The sequence below is a fragment of the Protopterus annectens genome, chromosome 6.part0 (genome assembly GCF_019279795.1).
Source record: "Protopterus annectens isolate FY-2018-M chromosome 6.part0, PAN1.0, whole genome shotgun sequence".
NCBI classification, from domain to species: domain Eukaryota; kingdom Metazoa; phylum Chordata; order Ceratodontiformes; family Protopteridae; genus Protopterus; species Protopterus annectens.
The window spans coordinates 1,877,515,062-1,877,537,797 of NC_056737.1; the positions used below are offsets into that span (position 1 = coordinate 1,877,515,062).

The 22,736-nt window shown below is 35.6% G+C and overlaps 1 protein-coding gene across 1 annotated transcript in view; it reads left to right on the forward strand.

The window, feature by feature from the left end:
• The window catches only part of ZNF804A (zinc finger protein 804A), a 1,529,955-nt gene that overhangs the window by 1,108,686 nt on the left and 398,533 nt on the right, over positions 1–22,736 (forward strand). The window contains exon 2 of the mRNA XM_044075213.1: positions 3,676–3,819. Coding sequence (XP_043931148.1) covers positions 3,676–3,819 — 144 coding nt within the window. The remainder of the gene's footprint in view (positions 1–3,675; positions 3,820–22,736) is intronic.

Genomic DNA, 22,736 nt, shown 5'->3' on the forward strand with positions numbered 1-22,736 from the left:
AATGCAGCCCTTCTTTCTTTTGAAGATCCATACGTTTCCAAATATTGGAGATCAAGTTAAAAGCATCACATCCTACTGGTGTAATATTAATGTTTGCTGTGACATGAATACCCCAAGTACAGGCCTTTTTCAGAGAAGCTAGACTGTAGGAAAGGAGACATACTGAGTGCAGCCAGGAGAAAAATGAATGTCAAAGGTCCATGGTGCGAATGTGTTAAGGATTCAAAGTCATGCAGTCATAGGTGGAACTGGCTATGTGCAGTACTCCGAAAAGCAAGGAGGAAGGATACATCAATGTCTTGACTATCAAGAATAAGTCTTAGTGTAGAATCATACAGGACTGAGCTGGTGGTGAAAACTGTAGGACCTGACTCCCTGTCCACCAAAGATTGTTGAGTTGATATGGGACAAGAAAATCATAGATACACAAATCTCAGGTCCACCAATGCTGGTAAGGAAGGTGAAACACAATCTCAGGAATTCTAGAAGATACTGGGGATGCTTTTAGAGCCAATAATTTTCTCAACAACAGAACTAACACTAGAAACATCAATATATTCCTTATCCTCTCACTTTTTTATGGCATTCCTATCTTTACTAACCGCCAATGACATTACAAAATCTAAATTTAGAACTCAACCCTGTATAGCACTAAAAGCCTAAACGTGTTAGAACTACCCCATCAAATACACTGGCTAAAATTTCTCTAAATATTAAATCATTCTGATATAGGTTGTATCTATTATTTGACAATGTTTTTACATGATGTCTAATTTGGTATAATTATTTAATCTGTATAAGATTTTTATTGTTTTCTTTTTATTGTATCCTTTTTGGAAGATTGTAAAATTATTGTTCTTAAAATGTTTTTGTAATACTTTGGAGCTTTTTTCCATGAGCCACCACTAAAAATGGACACTAATCCAATTGGAATTTCTCTGTAATCAAATGTAAATAAATAAATACAGAAAGGAAATGCATCTGGAAAGTAAAGAAGATAAAAGTCACAGTTCTTCCTGGATCACTTAACCTGTAGATTATGTTAGTTTTACTCTTCTGAAGCCTCAGGTACAACACACGGGTGACTGCTCCTATCAATTTCTATTAAACAGTCAAAAGAAATTCCATAGTCGCAGTTTGCTAAATGCATGCAAGAAGCATGACATTTGTTGAAGGAGTCTTTCTGGTACTTATGTATTATCGCAACCAGATTTTCATGGTTGCGGTGAAATGCTTGTTGGTCTGAAACGGGAGTGTGGGAGTTAGCATTTTTTGTTATGTTACATCTTTACTGGGTACAAATTAGCTTGTCCTAAATTTCGTAGGGTAAACAAGCGTGAAAATTGAATTTCTGTTATGCATGCTTTACAATTGATTGGACTGGTCTCGTACTACAGAATAGAAAAACGCGGAGACCTGGAAATGCTTGGTTGGACTGCTGTCATACTGCAGAAAGGATTACTGTATGTGTTAGGATATTATTTTCAAGTGATAAAAAAAAACGAAGACCTGGAAATGTTTTTGGTAAATTGTTTATTTATTTTTCTTAAACTTTAAAACATACCTTAAAGTACTATAAAAACTATAGTATGAAACTGCATGAACAGATTTCCAAAGTTAGTGGTATAACGGAGGCTGAAAGTAGTGTTGTTACAAACTAATGACAGGTGGTACTACACTAGTCATGTACTGAGAAGTTGACAGTAGTGTCGGTAAATGACATAAACTAACTGAAAGATTCATTTCTCAAATAGTACAGTGATATTCCTACATACACTAAGTGTTTTGTGAAAAAAAAAACATTGCCTGTGTCATTTGGTATGTATTACTGGTACCATTAACTCATCGGGAAGCATAGTACCGCAACCGCGGAAATCTGGTTGTGATAATACGTAAGTACCATCTTGTTTTGTAATCCGAGCTATATGTGAAAGAAAGCTAGGAAGAAAAGTCTAGGGATATATGGGAACCAAAAGCTGCACTCACGTCTTACATCAGACCCTGATTTAGATTGTAAGTCACCATAAGAATAGATAATGTAGAGAAGGAAATGGTGTCAGTCCCTGTACTAATATCAATAGTGTTGGTTAAAGGTATTTACAGGGATGACAATCCTTTGTCCTCTCTTTCAACTCATAGGCTTTTAGAGTTCATTCTTAAGTTTTCTCTTTACCGGCAGATTTTCAGGCTTTTTAACTGTCCGTTCAGATGCAGGAAGAAAACGATGAAGGTACTGTCACATCTAATTTCTCAATATCTTTGGCCACAGTTTTTCTTTTAAGGCTTTAGGTGTCATGCCCCTGATCAGTGTCTTGACAGCTGACATACTTGATTTTCATAAGATAGCTCAAGGCAGAAGACACATAGCTATGGCAATGGAAGTTCATTTGCTAATATCATTAGACTTTGTCTTACAAAATCCTGGGTCACAAACAAAATACAAAGGCAAGATGGCACCCAGTTCACTAAACAGAGGAAATTGTTAAACTATTCATTAAAACTAATAACTCTGTACATGTCTGAAGTCAGAGATGTAATGATGATATATCTTCTTTGCAAGTAAAGAAATTAACTTACTCCTACAGATGTTTGAAGAAAAAATATCCTTTACTTCAGTGCCAGTCTGAAGAGCTTGAAAGACCTGAGAAGTACTAAAAAAAAGCTAAGGCTTTCATAGCAGAGAAGTAACTAGTAGGATAGATTGCATGAGCCTTTAGCTTGGTTGGCTGCTGATAAAAATTCTTATAATAAAGCTGAACTAGGACATAGATGCCAGCCTTGTTAGTCCTGTATCTTCAGCATTCAAAGTCAGATCTACCTTTTCAGGATTAAACAGCAAATATTTCTCATGTTTATGTCTGTATACACTTCACTGTCCGCCATATACCTCATTCATAGTCATGTGTGTTTGCGGCTTGTGAAGTCCTAATGTTTTGTAGAGAGCACAGGGGTTTGTGAAAGGATTATGTGAATCCTCTAACATAGCAACATGCAACACAAACACTGAGTAAGTGCATTCTGAATCTTTCCTGGCTGCAGCTAATATACACACTATGTAATCTTTAGTCCCCTGAGTAAGTTCTTTCTGAATTCTACCTCTATTATTGTTGTAGTACATTTAACTTCATATGATAATGTACCTCTGTTAAAACATAAACTACTATTATTTCTTCATACTGCTACTAAAGAAGTTTTACTGTCAAATTGGAACACATTTCCCATATATCGTATATCACAAAATGTAAGGTACTGTTACATCAACTCTACTCATTAAAGTTTTTAGCAAACCACTTCACGATAAGTAACTGCTAAGTAATTGTAGCGTACATTTTCTCTTACTGCATACTTATAAATATGCACACAAGCTTCTGAATGTAATAGGGTTAATTGTGAATGTGCAAAAGCAGTAAAAGGAAGAGTGATTTCCTTCCACGGTCATCACATAAACTAATGTTCTGATTTTGTAATGAAACATTATTTTGCATGTGTGTAACTTGCAGTGAGATAGTTTAATGCCAGCAGCAAATGCATTTAGTACTCAACTTTTTTTTCAATTAACTGCTCTCAAAAGACTTGCCAGACTATTCATAGTGTAAATGTTTTTTTTTTTACTTTAGTTTTCATTCTCATAGTATGAAGCTGTTTGGTTCTAACAACCTGTCTTTTTATCTACAGGACTATGCTGAAAAGGAGAAAACAATTGCAAAGGCATTAGAGGACTTAAAGGCTAATTTCTACTGTGAACTCTGTGACAAGCAGTACTACAAACATCAGGAGTTTGATAACCACATTAACTCGTATGACCATGCTCACAAGCAGGTAGGGATACAGCATCGGTATATTTTCTAGACATAACACCACCTAGATGGCAATACTCTCTATCTGACTTGAAATTTCTTCTGCATCCATGCATTGTGATATGAAACCAGAATTCTACACTAGAATGCAATGCATCTTTAGATGAAAGTAAAAAAATACACAAGTAATATGTTGGCAAAATTGTCCGTAAAACAACTCACTGACCATGGGATAAAATGCTGCAATATGCTGTTATCTATTGTGCATAGTATAGGATTTATTAATAGTCATTCTATGAGGTAGCTGTATCCATGCATTGTAATATATCTCTTCTATATCTACTTATAAACTGCCTTGCACATTTCATTAGGAAGTTCACAACTTTCTGTAAAGCTTAATTGAGGCATGTGTTTTGTGGAAAACAATGTGAAATCCAGTAGTGACATAAAAGCCAAGTTATGCCTCATCTGTGCTAGCCATCATCTTCTGATCACATGCTTTTCGTGGCTATCACCATAGTCTCAGGACAGACTAACAACATCATTCTATATTGATAATCAGTTAGTCTGATTTTCAGACCAAAGTTTCTGCTGAAAATTTACATTTCTGACTCTTTGGTCAATTGTATCAGAGAGTAAAATAATGATATGTCTTAAAAAGGGAAATGTTAGCTGCAGCTGCATGGAACACATCCAAAATGAAAAATGTGATTAAAGTACAACTAAATATAGTTTTAATGGCAATTATGCAATGACTTCTCATTAGTATTAAAAAACATGCACACTGATTGGTCAGTGCAACCAAAGTTCGCACTGTAAATTGAGCATATGCCAAAAGAAAAAATCTGGTCACTGAACTGTCAGATTTTTCTATTGATATATGCTTCTCAGAATGCCCAGATTTTGGCCCTATATTTTTGGTCTACTCCTCACAAAAGTCGTGGTTTCCTGGTAAATCACTGAAAATTGAAGTTACTAAATAAGGGCACACATTTGAGTTACAGACTTTATATCCTTTATATCCTTCAGAAAACGCATGCTAACACAACTTCTGTTATGCTATCAACATTCTAAGTTTATATGAGCAATTTTTAAAATCTCTATCTATTTTTGAACCTTTGTTCCCTGTTAGTTTGGCTTTGTCCAGATTCCTTGAGCTAAGATTTTGACATTTATGTACAGAGGGCAAGCCAAATACAAGAAAAATGAGGTACATTCTGCAAAACTAAAGAATAAAAACTTTACCTGATTTTTCTTGTATTTGACTCATACCTCTGAACTGTTGGGATTTTCAGAGAATGTCCATATTTTTTAATAAAATAAAATAAAAAAAAAAGGCAACAGAGATACTTTTTTCTCCATTGCTTCTGTTGAACAGCAATGATATACTGTGCAAGCAGGGAAACTTAAGTCCTATATGCATGTGCAGTACATCAAAAAATGCGGATGAATGGGGAAACAATGTGAAGGAACACTACAGAGCCATCACACAAAGACATTATTTAAGAAAGGTAAGCAATTTCTTTCTTAAATAATGTTGTTGTATAAGAGCAATAACCCACTCCTAGGTGTGGGTAATGCTGGATTTACCCACAACTGCCTTTGTTGATCACTCAGGCTTCACCCTCGTGATCAAACCACACCAACCATTGGTAAATCTAGCATTATCCATACTCAGTCATGAGTTATTGCTTAATAATTATATGAGCTACTTGAACTCATCATTTGAGAGAGATGAGTGATTCTTCATTAATGCATTTTTGGTATGTATCAATTAAGTCTAAAATGCAAAAAGTAGATCTTGATATTCTGACAAAACAGGTTCACAGATTTGGGAATGAAGCATTCTGCCTACTGACTGTCAACAAACAACACGGCCAACCCCTTGTATTACAATGTTCTATTGGCCATGTACTTATCAGCATTAATTTTGAGCACTGTTAATGACATGATCATTTTTTTTGAATGGCAATTTATCCAAAGTGTTTTTACGGTCATTAGATAATGAATGTATAATATTCTCTTATATTTATTTAAAATTTTAAGCAATACAGTATTGCAATTATGAGACATTTAATATTCCACAAACAAATTAATTTGACAAATTTCTTTGTCAAGAGAATTAATATTTTACAAGAGCTGTGTTCTGTTTTGACAGTATTTAGTCACAATTTCTAAGTAAAAAACAAAAGAACAGACAGCAGCAGCAGGCTTAGAATTACCTATTTTAGTTAGTTCCTAACCTGCAGTGAATTGTTATTTTTATATACTGCCACATAAGGGAGTGTTGATTTTTTAGAGTACTACTTACTATACACCAAGACATAAACATTGTATTCATTACTGCATCATTATTAACCAAATGTTGTCAGATAATAAGGTACTGTCAAAATATTGTTTGTTCATCGGTTATAAGATGGGTATAGATCCAAGAACTAGAAATGGTGGTATTATTAGTCTGTGCTGAAAAGTAATCTTATTCATTGTTGTCTGAGCAGAAAAAGTAAGATGTTGTACAACAGAAGACATACAATTGCATAAGAAATATCTCAATTGCTTTATATCCATATACCTTAATCAGTAATGGAAGGTGTAACTGTAACACTGCTGGAGTGGTTTTTGGGGCAACATTCTTGACTTGCACCTCATTCTATAGTGGTAAGACTAAGAGGCAAATGAAATTAAGAATGTATTAGCATATTTATAATATGAAATTAATGAAATGCATTATTTAGGCATTTAGTCAAATGTTGCAGTTTAAAAAAAAAATAGTTTTGGAAAAGGTACTGTGACCTACCCGGGGTGGTTTATGGAAAGCAAAACTGGGATCAAGGGTGGTATATTGGCAGATAAAATCAAATGCAACTCAATAAATGGGTTTGAATGATAAGATTTACTTATCTAGTATATTGGCATTAAAAAATGATAAAATATGATTTTAAGTATTGTTAGACTGAACTTATATAGTGCATGTGTGATATGAAGTTGGTTTTAGAATTTTAATTTCCTATTTAATTTGCTATTTAATGCTTATACACACACACACATACACACACACACACACACACACACACACACACACACACACACACACACACACACACACACACACAGATTCATAGGTTCATAGGTTGGTACTGGGCTATCTGCCCGAAGGCATATATTAGCCCAGCCACATTGTGCTGTATTCACCGCCCCTTTAGTAGTTCCATAGACCCTTGTACTAGCAGCTAGTACCCTTGGCCCCTATCTTGTAATGCTGTTGGTGATCCTCAGTGTGAACTTTCTGTTACCCATCCACTCATCAAGGTTCCTCTTGAAGAGTGATAGTGAGGGGCTGTGTCTTATGTAGATAGGGACCCCGTTCCATAGTAAGGGAAGTCGCTGCGAAGGGAACCTATCCCTCCAGCATGTTCTATTCATTGTTGTGTTGAGGTTTATATCCCTAGAGCATGTAGCTTGAGTAGATTTGGTTTTGCTAAGATGGAGCATGTTCAACAATTTTGGGTTGGACATGGCTCTGTACGTTAGACAGAGATCACCTCTGAGAAAGCGGTACGCAACAGAGAACAGTCTTAGCTTTTTCAATCGTGCTGCATAGGACAACTGTTTGAGGCCATTAATCCTCTTGGTTAGGTACCTTTGTGGTCTCTCCAGCTGCTGGATATATGGGTTCTGTTCAGAATTTCGAAGAACATATGTTCAAAGTTTCAAAACTTTGAAATACTGAACAGTGATCGGCATACGAGGACCAGGAGATTTCCCTTGTCCTCACTGTAGTGTGATCTTGGAGGTGGTATATCTAAGTTGCGGGGGTGTGGGGGGGTGCAGGGGGTCTTGCCCCCCTGCATACACATGTTTTAGTGTCTTGGGTCGTGTTTTGGGGGGTTCACAATTTCGAGATTCCAAGATCTCAAGAGTCTGAACTCGATAGTCTGAAACTCAAGATTTTAGGATTTTGAAATTCATTGAAATTACACTTGTTCAAAAAAGAAAAGTAGATCCCCACTTCAGCGAAAGTGCACTTCAACAAAACTGCACTTTCGCTGAAGTATAGTCACTGGATCGGCTAACCCAAAGAAAAAACACACAAAAACAAACTTTTGCAGGGGGGCAATCCCCCTGCACCACCAACCCTCCTACTTTAATATTCTCTCAATGAGATCGCACTACAGTGGGGATAAGGGAAAATTCCCTTATCCCCACTGTACCATGATCTCAGCACTAGTTTGCTTAGTTGTACATCAACACTAAACGTTGATGTACAACTAAGATGACATGCAAACTGCATGGTATTCCTTCTTTTTTGTACTTTTCTTTTATTTTTATCTTCACACGAAATTGCATTTTCGACAAAATGCACTTTCGTGGAAGTGCACTCGCAAATTTACATTTCGTTGAAACGTAAATTTGTTGCAGTAAATGGATCCTAGATATATATATAAGTATGCATGCAGCAGTTTAAATTAATGTTTTGGGCAGTGGAGTGTTACTTTCTATCTTTTAATCAGATTTTTTATATTGTTTATATCTTTTATATGTTTTTATAGATATTATACCATGATCCCCCCAAAACGTGCACGCTGATTGGCCAGCGTGCCCGTTGTAAATTGAGTTATACTAATGGAAAAAGGTCCAGTCGCCCGGACTTTTTTCCATTAGTATAACTCGTTTTAAACATTGTTCGCTATGTTAAATGGGTTTAACATAGCGAGCCAGCTTTAAAATAAGCAACGGAGATCTCCGTTGCTTATTTTAAAGCTGTCTCGCTATATTAAACCCATTTAACATAGCGAGACAGTGTTTTAAAAAAAAGCAACGGAGAAAGCAAGATCTCCGTTGCTTTTTTAGTGTTTCGCTATGTTAAATGAGTTTAACATAGCGAGACAGTTTTAAAATAAGCAACGGAGATGTCCGTTGCTTATTTTAAAACTGTTTCGCTATGTTAAACTCATTTAACATAGCGAGACACTAAAAAAAAGCAAAGGAGATCTTGCTTTCTCCGTTGCTTTTGCCCACAGCTCTGATGTACTGCGCAGGCGCGCAGTACATCAGAACTGCCGCGGATGCCAGACATCTGCGGAAGGGCAGTAAACAGGCATTATACTATGCCATTATTTAAGAAAAGTAATAGTTTCTTTTCTTAAATAATGTCATATATATAATAACCACTTCTGGTGGTAATGCTAAATTTACCCACGGTTGGCTTTGTTTGGTCCCTCGGGCTTCGCCCTTGGGACCAAACCACGCCAACCGTGGGTAAATTTAGCATTACCCACACCCAGGCGTGGGTTATTGCTATAATAGTACATATTAGTAAACTGAATATATAAATATTAATGTATAATTTCATTGATTTATAAGTATGATGTCTTTAATGGGTTGAATTATTTATAGGAGACTACTTTTTTTAAATGTTAGATTTTGAAGAAGTTCCTATTGTGAACGAAAGTGTTAGTCTTACTTAATAAAATGATGTTAGAGTATACTATTGGTGGAGGATCTACTGGCATTTTTGCTTGAAATATATGTGGAGGGAAAAATGAAAGTAGTGTCTTTCTGAGTGGATATCATCTTATCTTATGACTATAACCTTATTATTTAAATAACCAATACTTTCAGATGGTTTATACTATAGCAGCTTTGTAAGAAAGCAGATATGTGAATTAATAATGTAAGTTTCCAGTTGCAGCATCCCTGGGGCAGAATATAGATTGAGGTTACAAAGTATAGAAGTCATAACATCTTGGCAGATGGGTGTGTTGCACCATCATATTTCTTTTACAATTTTGCCAGCTAATATTCTTTGTTCATAACTTCATTGCTATTTACTAAGCTAACAATCACTAGGGCCTTTTTAAGCCTAGCCACGCATCCCATATCAATGACAAGTGTTGGTACCCTTAGTAAGTGTAAGTAGGGGCTTGGGAGGTGAAATATTTATAAGCAGGGCCTAGGAAATGAACCATTTACAGGCTGCTTGTGTCCATTAGAGACATACGTGCCAAACCAGGGATGAATTATCTGCTCCCCATACAATTTTGCAAGTTACACTTAAACTGGGTTAGGCAGGAACTGTGCTTCATGTGAATGTGGACCTTGTTCCAGAGAAGGGGTATTCACTGAAATGCATACCTGTCTCCCCAGCAGGTGTTATTTATATCACAGGCAAGGTTTTAGTCTTTAGAATGGTCATTCTGGTGCTGTTTGTTTTAAGGATATGCAGGAGGTCCATCAGGGTGGAGTTTGACAGTGCCTTGTATACCAGGCATAGATCTCCACCTTGACTGCCTGCAGGAGACAGAATACAGGGATAGGGGTTTGAGGCAGTCTTGCAGAGGGTATGTTACTTATGACCTGTATTCTTTTTAGTGAGGAACCTCTGTAGATGTTCCAGTCGTTAGATGTGCCTGGTTAGGTACATACCAAAGAGGGCATTGTACTCAATGACAGCTCTGATGAATGCTGAATACAGTTGAACAATGACCTCCTTGAACCTAGATGACATACCTTTGTATATAAGTTGCACAACAAAAAATGACTTCCTCCATATTGTGGACACATGATGGTTAAAGGCAAGATTACTGTCTACGTGTGTCCCCGAGTCCCTGACTATTGGGTTGACTGTTAAGTCTCTGTTGTCAATATGATACTTATCAGGAGTGGATGACTTCCAGAAGGCTAGTATTATGCATTTCTTGTCATTAAGATTTAGTCCGTTGCTGTGACACAAGATTGAGTCAGCCATTCCTGGAGAACATTAGTGTCAGTGGAGCTTTCTATGACTGCTTCTAATTTGCAATCATCTGCAAATTTTGTCAACCAGAGGGCCCTGGCATTGGCCTTGACTTCAAGGAAGTAAATGCCAAACAGAAGCGGTCCCAGGACCAATACCTGAGAAACTCTGCTTGTCACTGGCCTCTTTGTAGAGGTGGACTCCCTAGTTCTAACTTCCTGGGTCCTGTCTGTCAGCCAGCTGGTTATCCACTGGGTGACATATGGGTTTATACCTAACCTCTTGAGTTTGTTAACAATGTTCAAGTTGGTTATTTTGTCAGATACCTTGGCCAGGTCAAGGTAGGCAGTGTGAACCATTTCACTCTCTTCCATTACTTTGTTGCCCTTCTCAAAGAAGTCTACCAGCTTAAGTAGGCAGGACCTGCCCTTGATGAAACCAAGTTGGGTTAGGTCCAGTGTCTGGAAGATTATTGATCATTCCCATGATAATTCTTTCCATTGCTTTCCATATGAGGCTAGTGAGATTTAATGGTCTGTAGTTTCCAGAGTCTGTTGATGATCCACCTTTGCGCCAAGATGAGTGTTGCTGTTCTCCATTTGTTAGGCACAACACCTGTTTGGAGGTTATAATTAAATAGTTATTTCAGAGGGACTGATAGATTATATTTCATCCTGTTTTGATGGCATCCTGGTACATTATTACTAGTCATAGCAGAGGGAGGCATATTAGATGGTATTTCCTGAAGAGCGGTTGATGGGAAGAGAGGGGTAAAGTTAGAGATGTTTGTCTGCCAGTAGGTTTGCTATGTTTCCTGGGTTAGTATAGGTGATTCCATTAACAATGACCTCTGCATACAATTGTGTATTGCCTTTGAGGTTGTGGACATAGCTAAATAATGCCTTGTGGTTGTCCTTGGACTGAGAGACCAAATTTACCTGAAATGTGGCTTTGGTAGACTTTATTTTTCCTCTGCAAAGTTTGCTTAGTTTGATGAAAGTGCCTTTATCCTGCTGGGAGCTATACCTCCTAATTTTTGCCATGATTTTATTTCCTTCTGTTATAGAGCCTATTGATGTTGTGATTCCACCAGGACAGCATGTTTTTTTAACTTGTTCTTTACTTATTCCTGGTGGGTGCAGTTAAATCAATGCAGCTATTAACATACTTGTATAGGGTTTCTGTGAACAGTTTCACATAGGCAGCAGTGTTATCGTGGTTTATGGGGCACGGGGTTTTGCCAGGTTATCACTTAATAGTATGAGTTAGCCTTATAGTGATTCTTCAAGATTCCATGGGTTGCTAGAGTTCCAGGTTTTATTTTTACTTCAAAGGAGACCACTTTGTGGTCTGACCTTACCAGAGAGGACAATACACTAGGGGTGTGCACACTCCCATATTAATGAGGACCAGATCCAGTATGTTTGCACCCTTGGTCAGTGTATTGACAATCTGTCCCAAGGAGTTTGCTTAAAACAAAATCCAGGATTTTCTGTGCCTGCAGATTTGGTATTCTATATGATTCTCAGATTAAATTGGGGTAATTAAATTTGCCCATGAATATGGTATTGGGTTGGATGGTGAGTGTTTCCAGTAAGCTTAAATACATGGTATGGGTTTCCTTGTTCACAAAGGGGGACCTATAGCTTGAAAGGCAAAACAGACCCTCCGTAAGTTTGTATAAAATTTGGTTAACTGTGGTGCAGAAACTTTTTTTTTTGAAAACTGTTCTACAAAATCAGTCACTTCCTTTCTCTCTACAAACTGAAAAGCCCAAGCACTACTTCTACTACATACCAACCGAATAGCACAGTGCAAAGAGGCAAACTGATTTCCTGCTGTCATAAATAGCATGTACTTCAAAACAAAACTTTCTTACTGGTTCAGAATTTGAATTTCACTGCAAAGAATATGCCTATCCAAAGGAAATGCATTTGTAATTTGATGTGTATCATTCACTGAAGGGTAAATCCATGATTGCTATATGGTCAAACCAACCTCATAAAAGTAACGAGTCATTGAATATTTTTATATTTATTACATCTACCACATGATCACCTTTATTTAAGAATTCTTTAACCCTTACTGGGCAATTTTCTGTACCCTGTAGGTGAGTAACTAAGGAAGGGAGTGTTTCAAATTGCTGATGGTAGTTTCAGCAAACAGAAAAAAAAAAAAAAAATGATTGGCAGCAGTGGAGATTGCCTCTTTCTCATCTGTTGTGTGACCATGGATTTAGTATATATAAAATGCTAGGGAGTGGGAGTAGAGTCCCCACACATGGAGGAGTGTATGGGGTCTTGCTCCTCTGGAAAAAAAAATTACTTTGATGTTCACTGCATGCAGGTCCAGTGATCAGTTTCTCCATTTGCCAAATGGCAAGTTGGCATAGATATATGGACATACTAAAGATTTATTTGTAAATAAGAAAATTTTGGATTTCAGGGAGTGTGACCTCTACCGCAAAACATGTTTTACTGCAGATGTCACTCACTGTTTTGTTTGCTTTGTATTTCAAAAAGTAAGGGTTATTCAATTTGTTGTCAAGGAGTTTTGTTTGATTTAATTCACTTTCTGTGATGCTGTAGAGTTTTACACAATAGTCTCCACCTATATCCAAACACATTATTTCTAGTTAGATAGGTTAAGTTGTGATACATGTACTTTTATGAAAAGGTAGTTTATATAGTTTCTACATGAGTCTGCTTTATAAATCATGCATGTCACTTAAAAAACACCTAAGTATATAGATTAACAGCTTTTTTTGCAATTCTCATCGAAGCTATGAAATACGTGGCTGGGATACTTGTATATATTTACCCCAAAATAGTGGATGTCTTTAACCAAGCTGGTAACTCTCACCCTGAAACTATGTTTTTTGCTTATATTGGATTATATTAGCACTAAATTAACATGTATTTTAAAGTCGACCTAGGATTTATTGCTGATATCATGTCATATTGCTGCAATGTACTATGTTTTTTTTTCTCTAGTATAAACTTAATACTCTTTCCATTCACATTGTGGAATTTGTCTATTTTCAATGAGGAAAAGAAAATAAAGACTCAGTGAGAATGAACAAAATGGCAGTCCCAAAATGAAAATCCCAATGTGGACTAGAGAAACGAGAATAACATTATCAGTTATGAAGTCATTAGGCCAAATATTTGAAAAAAAACCACTGCAATACATCAGTATAGGACTGTATATACAGCATTTAGTAAGAATTGCACATATAATTAAAAAAACAAATACTTCTTTTGAATTAATTTTATCTGTGCATCCATTTAAGATTTATGTAACATTTTAAAACCATCTAGAAATCTAGCAACTAACACAGATCTCGGGCAATTGGGCTATGCTATAAAAAGTCTCATAGTGTTGGTTGTCTCCTCTGTTGTCTGAGTAAACTATGCAAGTTCTTCCATGTGCTTCAGGCTCACATCAAATAACTGGTGAAGGATCCACTAAGATGATGGCTGCAAAATTCCTAACATGTCCGCTGTTGGATGCTGATAGGCTGATGTAGTAAGGATGGCTAGTGGTGCACAGAGATATGTCTACACGAGGACAAGCAGTCTTTGCAGCCTCTTAATTCCATATATGGGTGAATGTCTGCTAATTATAATGGAAACAGTTGGATGCTACATGTTCCCTAACTCCAATATGTTGTCTCTGTTTTCATTCAAGCATTCAGTTTATATCATGGGCACTGTCTCTGAGAGTAGCTGCTAATGCTTGCTGTTTAGCTAAGGCTGCTCCTTTTCCTAACAATGCTATGCGTGAAGCTCCTCTACACCAATAAATGCTACTTTTAGGAATAAATGAGTTCCATAGCTTTTATACTGAATTTATAAGTCTCTGAACTGCCCACATATCTTTAATTTCATTGTGTACATACACCGTGATTATTACTAACAAGATTACACTCATTTGCATGCCATTATGCATCCATTTGCATAACGAGTATACTGTGCTATTTCTTCTGCAGGGTGATCATGCTACTTCATTCCCCGCATTCGTGCCACCACTCACTGAACTATTCTGCATAATGCAATGCAATAAATGTTTCTGACTGACCCATATATTCAAAAGTACAGTTTGTTGCTGATCTGTTTCTAGACATATTATTGTATTATAGAAAATGAAGTTTTGACAGTTTCTAAGGCTATAAGAACCAAAACAAATCTCAGTTTTCTCATTATTTATTTCATCCTAGAAACATAGTTTGTTTTTTTCCACAAATAACATTATCTAGCTAAACTTTTATGAAGGGACAATATACTTCTCCTGCATTATTAGATAGCTTTTCAGTGGAAGTGCTTTTTTAAAATTTTTATGTGAAATGAGAAAGGCATTTTCCTTTATAAAAGTCTGTTATGTAACAACATATTAATTTTAAAAATAAATAAATACAGAAATTGTATGGTTTGGAATAGTAATGTTTTGTATTAAACCAATGAGTCAGTTAGTCAACCAAACAACTGTTCATTCATTATCAAATGCCCCCCTCTGAAAAGTAATGGTCAAATATAAGTGACATTTCCCTTTACTTTACATAATTGCTAATATTATCTTAAGAGTCTATGCATACTTCTCTAAGGTACTATAATTTGCAGTGAAAGGAAATAAGCTTCAGAAATATGTATGTATATCTTCAGAAAGTTATATTATGTTTACAACCATAGATACATTTCACCAGGCTGGCATGGTCACACCTATTAGTGGAAAATAAATTGTTAAATTCCTAAGTTTTGTCCAGCTGTGCTCAGGACAACAGGCCTTTAAAGAAAACAGATTCCTCTGAGGAATTGATAAATTTCCTGGATCCTGGTCATTCTTCTAGTCACTCTTTGGAACATTCTGCATAACAAATCTATCTCTTTTACAAGTTCTGTTCAAATTACAACTCTGGTTTAAAATAGTATACCTATTTTTTGTTTGATTTGTACCAATATTCAACCTAATAGCGTCTGTCACATTTGATTACTAAATGCTTTATAAGGCAAACTCATTCCTTCCCTATCATTACACTCAGTCTATTTTTGAAGACAGCTGCTGAACTCTATTCTCACTCTAGTATGGCCACCAATGTTCTTTCCATGTTTTGTACTTTAAAAGACATACATGACTCCTGACTCCTGGCAGCAAATCTTCCCATAACAAGCACACAATCTGTTTCACTACACTGAATGTTTAAAAACAGGTAATTCTTTACTATGTGTGCACGTTTATTCTGAATTGCAAGTCATCAGCAGTGGGGATGTTATTTGCCCAGTTTTCCAACTTTACTACTGTTTGATGTAGATTATGAGATACATTTTAAGAAACTTCCAGCTAGCTGCCTGACCTAAATATGCTTTTTTATTGGAATTATCTTGGGAGAGGTCAAGTCAGTAGACAACAAAGAATATTCCTTTTTTTTGCATGTGTTATGACTAGGTCAGATCAGGCAAGTGAAGCTACCACTAGAAATCAGAACATATTTCTGCTTTCAAGCAGACTATGGACTTATGTCAAAAGGATACAGTTCATACCAGATACACAAGGAACTATGTCTGCTTTTTTCCTGTACACTGCAGTATGACACAGTATATTCCATTTATTTCTTCCAGATCACTAGACATATGAATATCGCCTTTTAATAAATAGGACATGCTGGAGGGACAGATTCATAACTCAGAGGCTCCCTTCATTCTGGAATAAAATCCCAGTCCAGACTAGGCAGAGTCCCTCATTGACTCTCTTCATGAGGAATCTTGATGAGTGGATGGGAGATCGTAGGTTTACCCCGGGTATCACTTCTGTGTCACTGTTAGACAGAGACACAGTATACTAACCTCGAAAAAGGGCATAGCAAAATTAATTTAAAATGGGTGGCGAAAGCCAAACACACTCTGGCTAGGCTTATAAATGCCCTAGTGCAGATAGCCTAGTATGAACCTATGAACCTATAAATACCACTGACAATATTATTTGTAATTACATTAGCTCTAACTTATTTATAATGAAGCATGAGGCTACTTTTTACTTTCAGTTCTACTCATCTTCACTTCTGGCTGTGATGGATACTTTTCTGTTATGACACTAGCAAACTATCAGGTTTTACCTGTATGTAATATTCTCCTGACAGACTTGCAGATATTGTTAATTAATCAGCACAGTCACTCAGGGTCTTGTTACTAAGGTTTGCACACTATCCAAAATGTGACATCATTTCTGTGTTTGTTTTTGAGCACATTAAGCCATTGTTTTTACACTGATTCATTTCACCATTTTTTTATGTCTATTCAGCATGGTCCAGCATATTATTAGAATAAACCTAAGTGGCACTGTTTTATTTTTGTACTAACATATCAGCAGTTCCTGGCCTGTTGGTGTTACCTGCTACTCGGACTAAATTAACACCATTTATAATCTCTCTCTTTCCCTTTCAAGTGCCAAACTGACAAAAATTTTAAAGATTCTTCCATAAATATATTACACTTGAACCATGAATCAAATTTACATTTTACATTTTGTTCATTAATACTTATTCTTTTTAACAATCTGCTTGCATACCTCTTTTACAATTTCTGTTAACATTTCATATACCTGTACAACAATATGGAAATTGATAAATACTTGCTTTTAATTTTGCTTATTTTAAGGAAAGTCTTTTTGTCTGGCATAGACTGTGCAAGTTTGATTAAGAAATGGTCAAAACTCCCTTTCTTGCCTATAGACATAGCTTCTGCTGTTCATACATACTGCAATCTTCAATTACAAGTATAACAATCAATAATACTTTATCATGCCTTTATATTGATTTTTTTTCTTTATTAACCTTCCTAGCTCCCTTTATTCACCTTCTTTGGTTTTATTTCACCCACTGCTTTTTTTTTCTTTATTAATCTTCCTAGCTCCCTTATTCACCTTCTTTGGTTTTATTTCACCTCTGCTTTTTTTTTTTTATTAACCTTCCTAGCTCCCTTTATTCACCGTCTTTGGTTTTATTTCACCCCCTGCTTTTTTTTTAATTTTTGCCTTATTCTTTTTATTTACTTATTTAGTTTGTTTATTTACTGAGATAGGTCACTTAAGCCAAGAAAATGTCTCCTTTCAGTGAAGTCCCTTGGGAAAAAAAATGCAGAAAGTAACTCACACAATCACCTTTTCATTATTTAATTATTTCTGCTTTAGTCATTTCTGTTGCGTGTCCACATCAATGGCTTTTGATATGGTTAAATTTCATCCCTTAGAAACCTGTCCTTGTTTTATCATTTTTTATACCAAATTTCTCAATTTACTTTGTGCCATATTAGTGAATCACGTAGCTCATTAAACTCTCCTTTGTGTTTCTTTTTTCAGATCACCGACATACACACCAATTGCCTCTTGTAAAGAACAAATGACTAATAAATGGAAATTTCTTTGTGGGCAGTCAATACATTACTAGAGCTTCCTCTAAGTGCTTCTATTTTGTATTTCTCTTCACCAAGGAAAGTAAAAGGCATTAATGGCTATTTCTCAGCAACTTTCAAGTATACCATACACTAAGACTCTTCAGAATTTTCAGCATTTTTTCCAGTGAAGATAATATGATATTTCCTGATGAAAATCTTCTGATTTCCAGTTAAGTTTTCTTCATATAACACACTTATTCTAAGGGAATGGCACTTTAGCTGTATTTCACCTGTATAGTTATGCTTCTATCACTAAGACCTATACATTCTTGGTAGAAAATATGCATCTTCATATCTGCGGATATATTTTTCAACTCCTTGAAATTTATGTTGTTAACTGAATTCTTTGGAACACTTATGTACCATACTAATCACTGTATCTGAGTCATTAACATTTAAAGATATATGCCCCACATTTAACAGCATTTTGTTAAAAAAGATATCCTGTCTGCATAGTTGTAGGCATTCTGGGTAAAGGCTGATTAGTTCTATACCAATACAGAATAATGTGTATCAGTGAAAATCTAATGTATTTCTGACCATTTATTCAAATGCAATCTCCTACCATGTATGCCATTTAATTATTCACATTAACGTGCATACGAAAACTATCAATTATTGTTATGACTAGTTAGTCTGCCTATGCATATGCCACCTGCCTGAGTAGGAAATATATACTTTACAAATAAATATCACCAACACATTTCCATGGCTGTAAATGCTATACAAGACATGAGAATTAAATAAAAAATTAGGATTCTATATAGTAGCTACATCATACTAATCCAGTAGCAAAATGTAATTTTTACTCAGAAAACATGTCATTTCATTGTTATAAAATATATGCAGGTAAACCTTGCATGGCTATTTCAGAATCTAGAACTACACAGAAATGAAGAATGCCATATTAATCAAAAATTAACAGAAAATTACTTATCTGTGATTTAAGACCCACCAAGCTTTGACAAATATCCCCGTCATAAACTTTCTTAAACTTGGTTAGCACATTATTCTGTCTTCCTTTCCTAGTCTCAAAACAAGCCCCAGAAGTGGATAAATAATGTTCTAATGAATTCACAACATCTGCAGAAGCCCCAAGTCAAATCTACTGGTTTTCTTAAATGGCTGCTTGGTACACCATCCTGAAGCATTGTTAACAAAAGAGTATATAAGTACATCAGGTTCTTTAGTATCACACATTGATATTCTATCTTTTGTGTGGCAGTAATGTTGTTTATTACATATTTATTTAGACATTACATGGAAAGAGAATGATTTTTTTTTACCAGTTTTAATTACACTAGATTCCAGTGTGAATAGAACAATACTTACTAATGTCAAAAAAACTATATCGTGCACTGCATGTAAAAAACAACTTTATAAAAAAGTAGGCACACAACTAATCAATAACTTTACTATTATTTGTAAATATAAATTATTCCTTGCCATTGAGTCTACTGTGTTGGTAACCATGAATAATGTCGTCATATAATTAATTCAGTAATTTTGCATGTTTTATTGTTTAGTTTTAGTTATTTTATTTTATTTATTTATCATTTGTTGACCAGGTTAGTTCACACTATGCTAGTAGCCTCTTTACGGGGGATACCTGAAGTGGTATTTATACCACTGGGGAGATTTGTTAAGAACATCAGGGGAACTTCCCTTACTCTTTTTGATAGGTGCTGTGGGATATTTTCCAACCACCTGAACTACCACCAACTCAAAAAGATAGTGCATAGGTTTAATATCTCACCTAAAGGATGGCACACTCAGGAGTTCAACACTGAACTCCACTGCTGAGTCAGTGACATTTTGCCTTAGCTGGGAATAGAACCAACAGCCCTCTGCACCTAAGGCGAGTGTGCTGCCTGTTGTGCCACTGACACTGCTGATATTGTAATAAAATTATATCACATTATGAATGCTGTAGGTCCATGAGATATGGAATAATTCAGTTCAAGTCACGCTTAGGGTACATGTGGATGGATATGCCTGACAGTCGGTAGATCAGTTTTGTAAAACCTTTTATTTGCATATATACGCTATAAACCTGTGAGGGTTTGGTGGGGAGAACTTCTTAGGACTGCATTTCAGTATGCAGCTATTTTAGAGCTAAAAGGGTCACAAACATTACCCAAAGAGCAGACAATAAACTTTGAATCAGCTGTGTGACCTCATGTCCAAATTGCCTTAAGACCAGTTTGTAATTTAAATTGCATCTTGACCAATATTTGATGCTGAAGTTTAGACCATACCAAAGCCCAGTAAACTTGCAGATCTGTATTTGGGGTAAATGAGAAGGGCAGGTTAAGCAGATCTCAGAGGCTGTACCTTAAAAAGATAACGCCATAGTCCCGCTGCTGATTAAATGAGTCCTAGTTTTTGAACATTCTTGCATTTTTCATATCAAATTGTAATACTTATGTGCCCTTCTTTACATATAAGAAAATAAGTGTTATTAAATCAGTGATCACCATAATCATAATGTTCTGCTATATGCCATAGTATTCGTATTAACAGTGGTACAGTATATTTTGTTTTGTCAGTAGTATTTTTTGTTTACATTGTAAAATAATATTTAATAAGTCTGCAAAAAATCTGTTATTTTACCAGAGTTGAGACCTCTGTCCATATGGTGAGTACTAAAGCTCAGGAACATTTGAAGACACCTAAGAATTAGTCTTATCTGCTTCATGTATATTGTGGACTTAATAAAATCATCATCAGTATGAAACTTTGTAAACAGGGTGCCCTGTTACTTAGCCACAAACCTAACAGTCCCATCATATATTCACAAATATCACATTATGTGGCATGTGTTGTGATCTTTTATGAGCTGCATGAATTTATAAAACAAATAAATTATTTTTGGCTGGTTTAGTATTTTATCTATCTGTATATATATTTGCTGATTTTGAAGAGATAGATATATTGGCTTCCTGATTCCTAAAGCGTAAGTCCAATCTTTTTATATAAAGTTCAATAGCGCTCAAGAGAAATCATTATCCCTGCCCTCTCTTTCATTACCTTTGCAGTTAAAAGGTCTTTAACTTTGTTAGATACGTGCATAGTTTAATAGTCAATAAGGAAAATATAGACTTATACACACATGCACACACTAATGACCATAGATGAATTTTAAGACTTGATCTACTCATTGCAAGTACCTTTTGACAATGATTTGTCCTTATTAATAACCCATGGCTTCTACTTTAATGAATATAAAAAGTTACTCTGATCGCAAAATATGTAAGTACAGAAGAATAAGACTGTCTAAGCAACATAGTAAATAAATACTCATAGATGAAACTGATTGAAACTGATTGCAGTGTTTCATCAATTCTAAGTCCTATAGAAACAAGGTATGAGTGAGAAAATAAAATATTGTAGTTCATGAACGTTCCATTACCAGTATTGTTTTACAGCAAAAAGTCACATAAATGATTCGTACTGATTTGCATTATAAAATAGGATATTGCATTGTCCTTATAAATGATTTGTAAGTCAAAGGCTATGGTAGGTTGCACCTCAGAATTTGCAAAATATCCTCATACGCTGGCCACAGCAGATCAGCAATCCCTGTCCCTCTGAGATAAAGCATAAACATATCATTATTTTATAGGTTACTGGATTGATTGAGTCTATGCCTTTGGCCTTTCTCACAATTTGTCATGTAACCCAGCATGCTAGTTGGTTGCAGCTGGTGTATGACTCCACAGTGACCTTGGTGACATGCAGCATACATGCACAGATGAGCTGCAAATGTAACATAGTCTTAACTTCTGTGCTTCCTAATATACATACATACATATATATATCTATATGTATATATCTACATATCTATATATCTATATATCTATATGTATATATATATATATATATATATATATATATATATATATGTGTGTGTGTGTGTATGGGTATTTCTGCCTATATACAATGAGTCACTAAATATACAAAACAGGAACACAATCACTGTGCGTTTGAAAAGCTCTTTTAATTCTGGTACCTCGGCCTTCGCCTTCTCCTGGAATACCTACAATGAGTCTTCAGAAAAGTGGATCAATGGACAGAACAAAAACATATATAGTAATATGGGAGGCTGAAAAATTCTAAGCATTTTGCATGATATGAAAAACTGGGAAAAAGGAAAGGTATGGGCAAGCTAGTAGGCTACCTGCTTCATATTACACTATTGCACTCCTATGCAACAGAATAATGCAATAATACCTTTGCTATGAGCTCCAGAAAGCACAGCTAAAGAGACCGTATAGTGAATAGAGTAGTATGCTATTAATGAGACATTTAGATTTATGAAGTTCATGCACAGGCTACAGCATACAATAACTTCTAAATTTTGCAAATCCTTAACATAAACACAAGAACAGATGCACGTACATAAACTATATTTAATCATTTAAAACTGCATACATAGCAAGATTTTACAAATGAAACATTTTACAAGCAGCATAATTATCTCCAATGATGCAGTACAGTCCATTGCACTGTTTAAAAGTCAACAGAAAAGATAATTTGCATGTGCCAAATAAATTTAGTACTAACTTCTTTTTATTAGTGTACTGGAACCTCATCTCAATGTCTTCTGCAACACACGTGTTTATGAGTTTGAATATTAAGTGGTTCTAAAAATAGTATGTATTTACTCCCTTTAAACACAAGGAATGCATTTGTTTCTCTCCTTGCATTGTTTCTACACTATGTTGGGTCACCACTGCAGGTATGTTTGTACATACC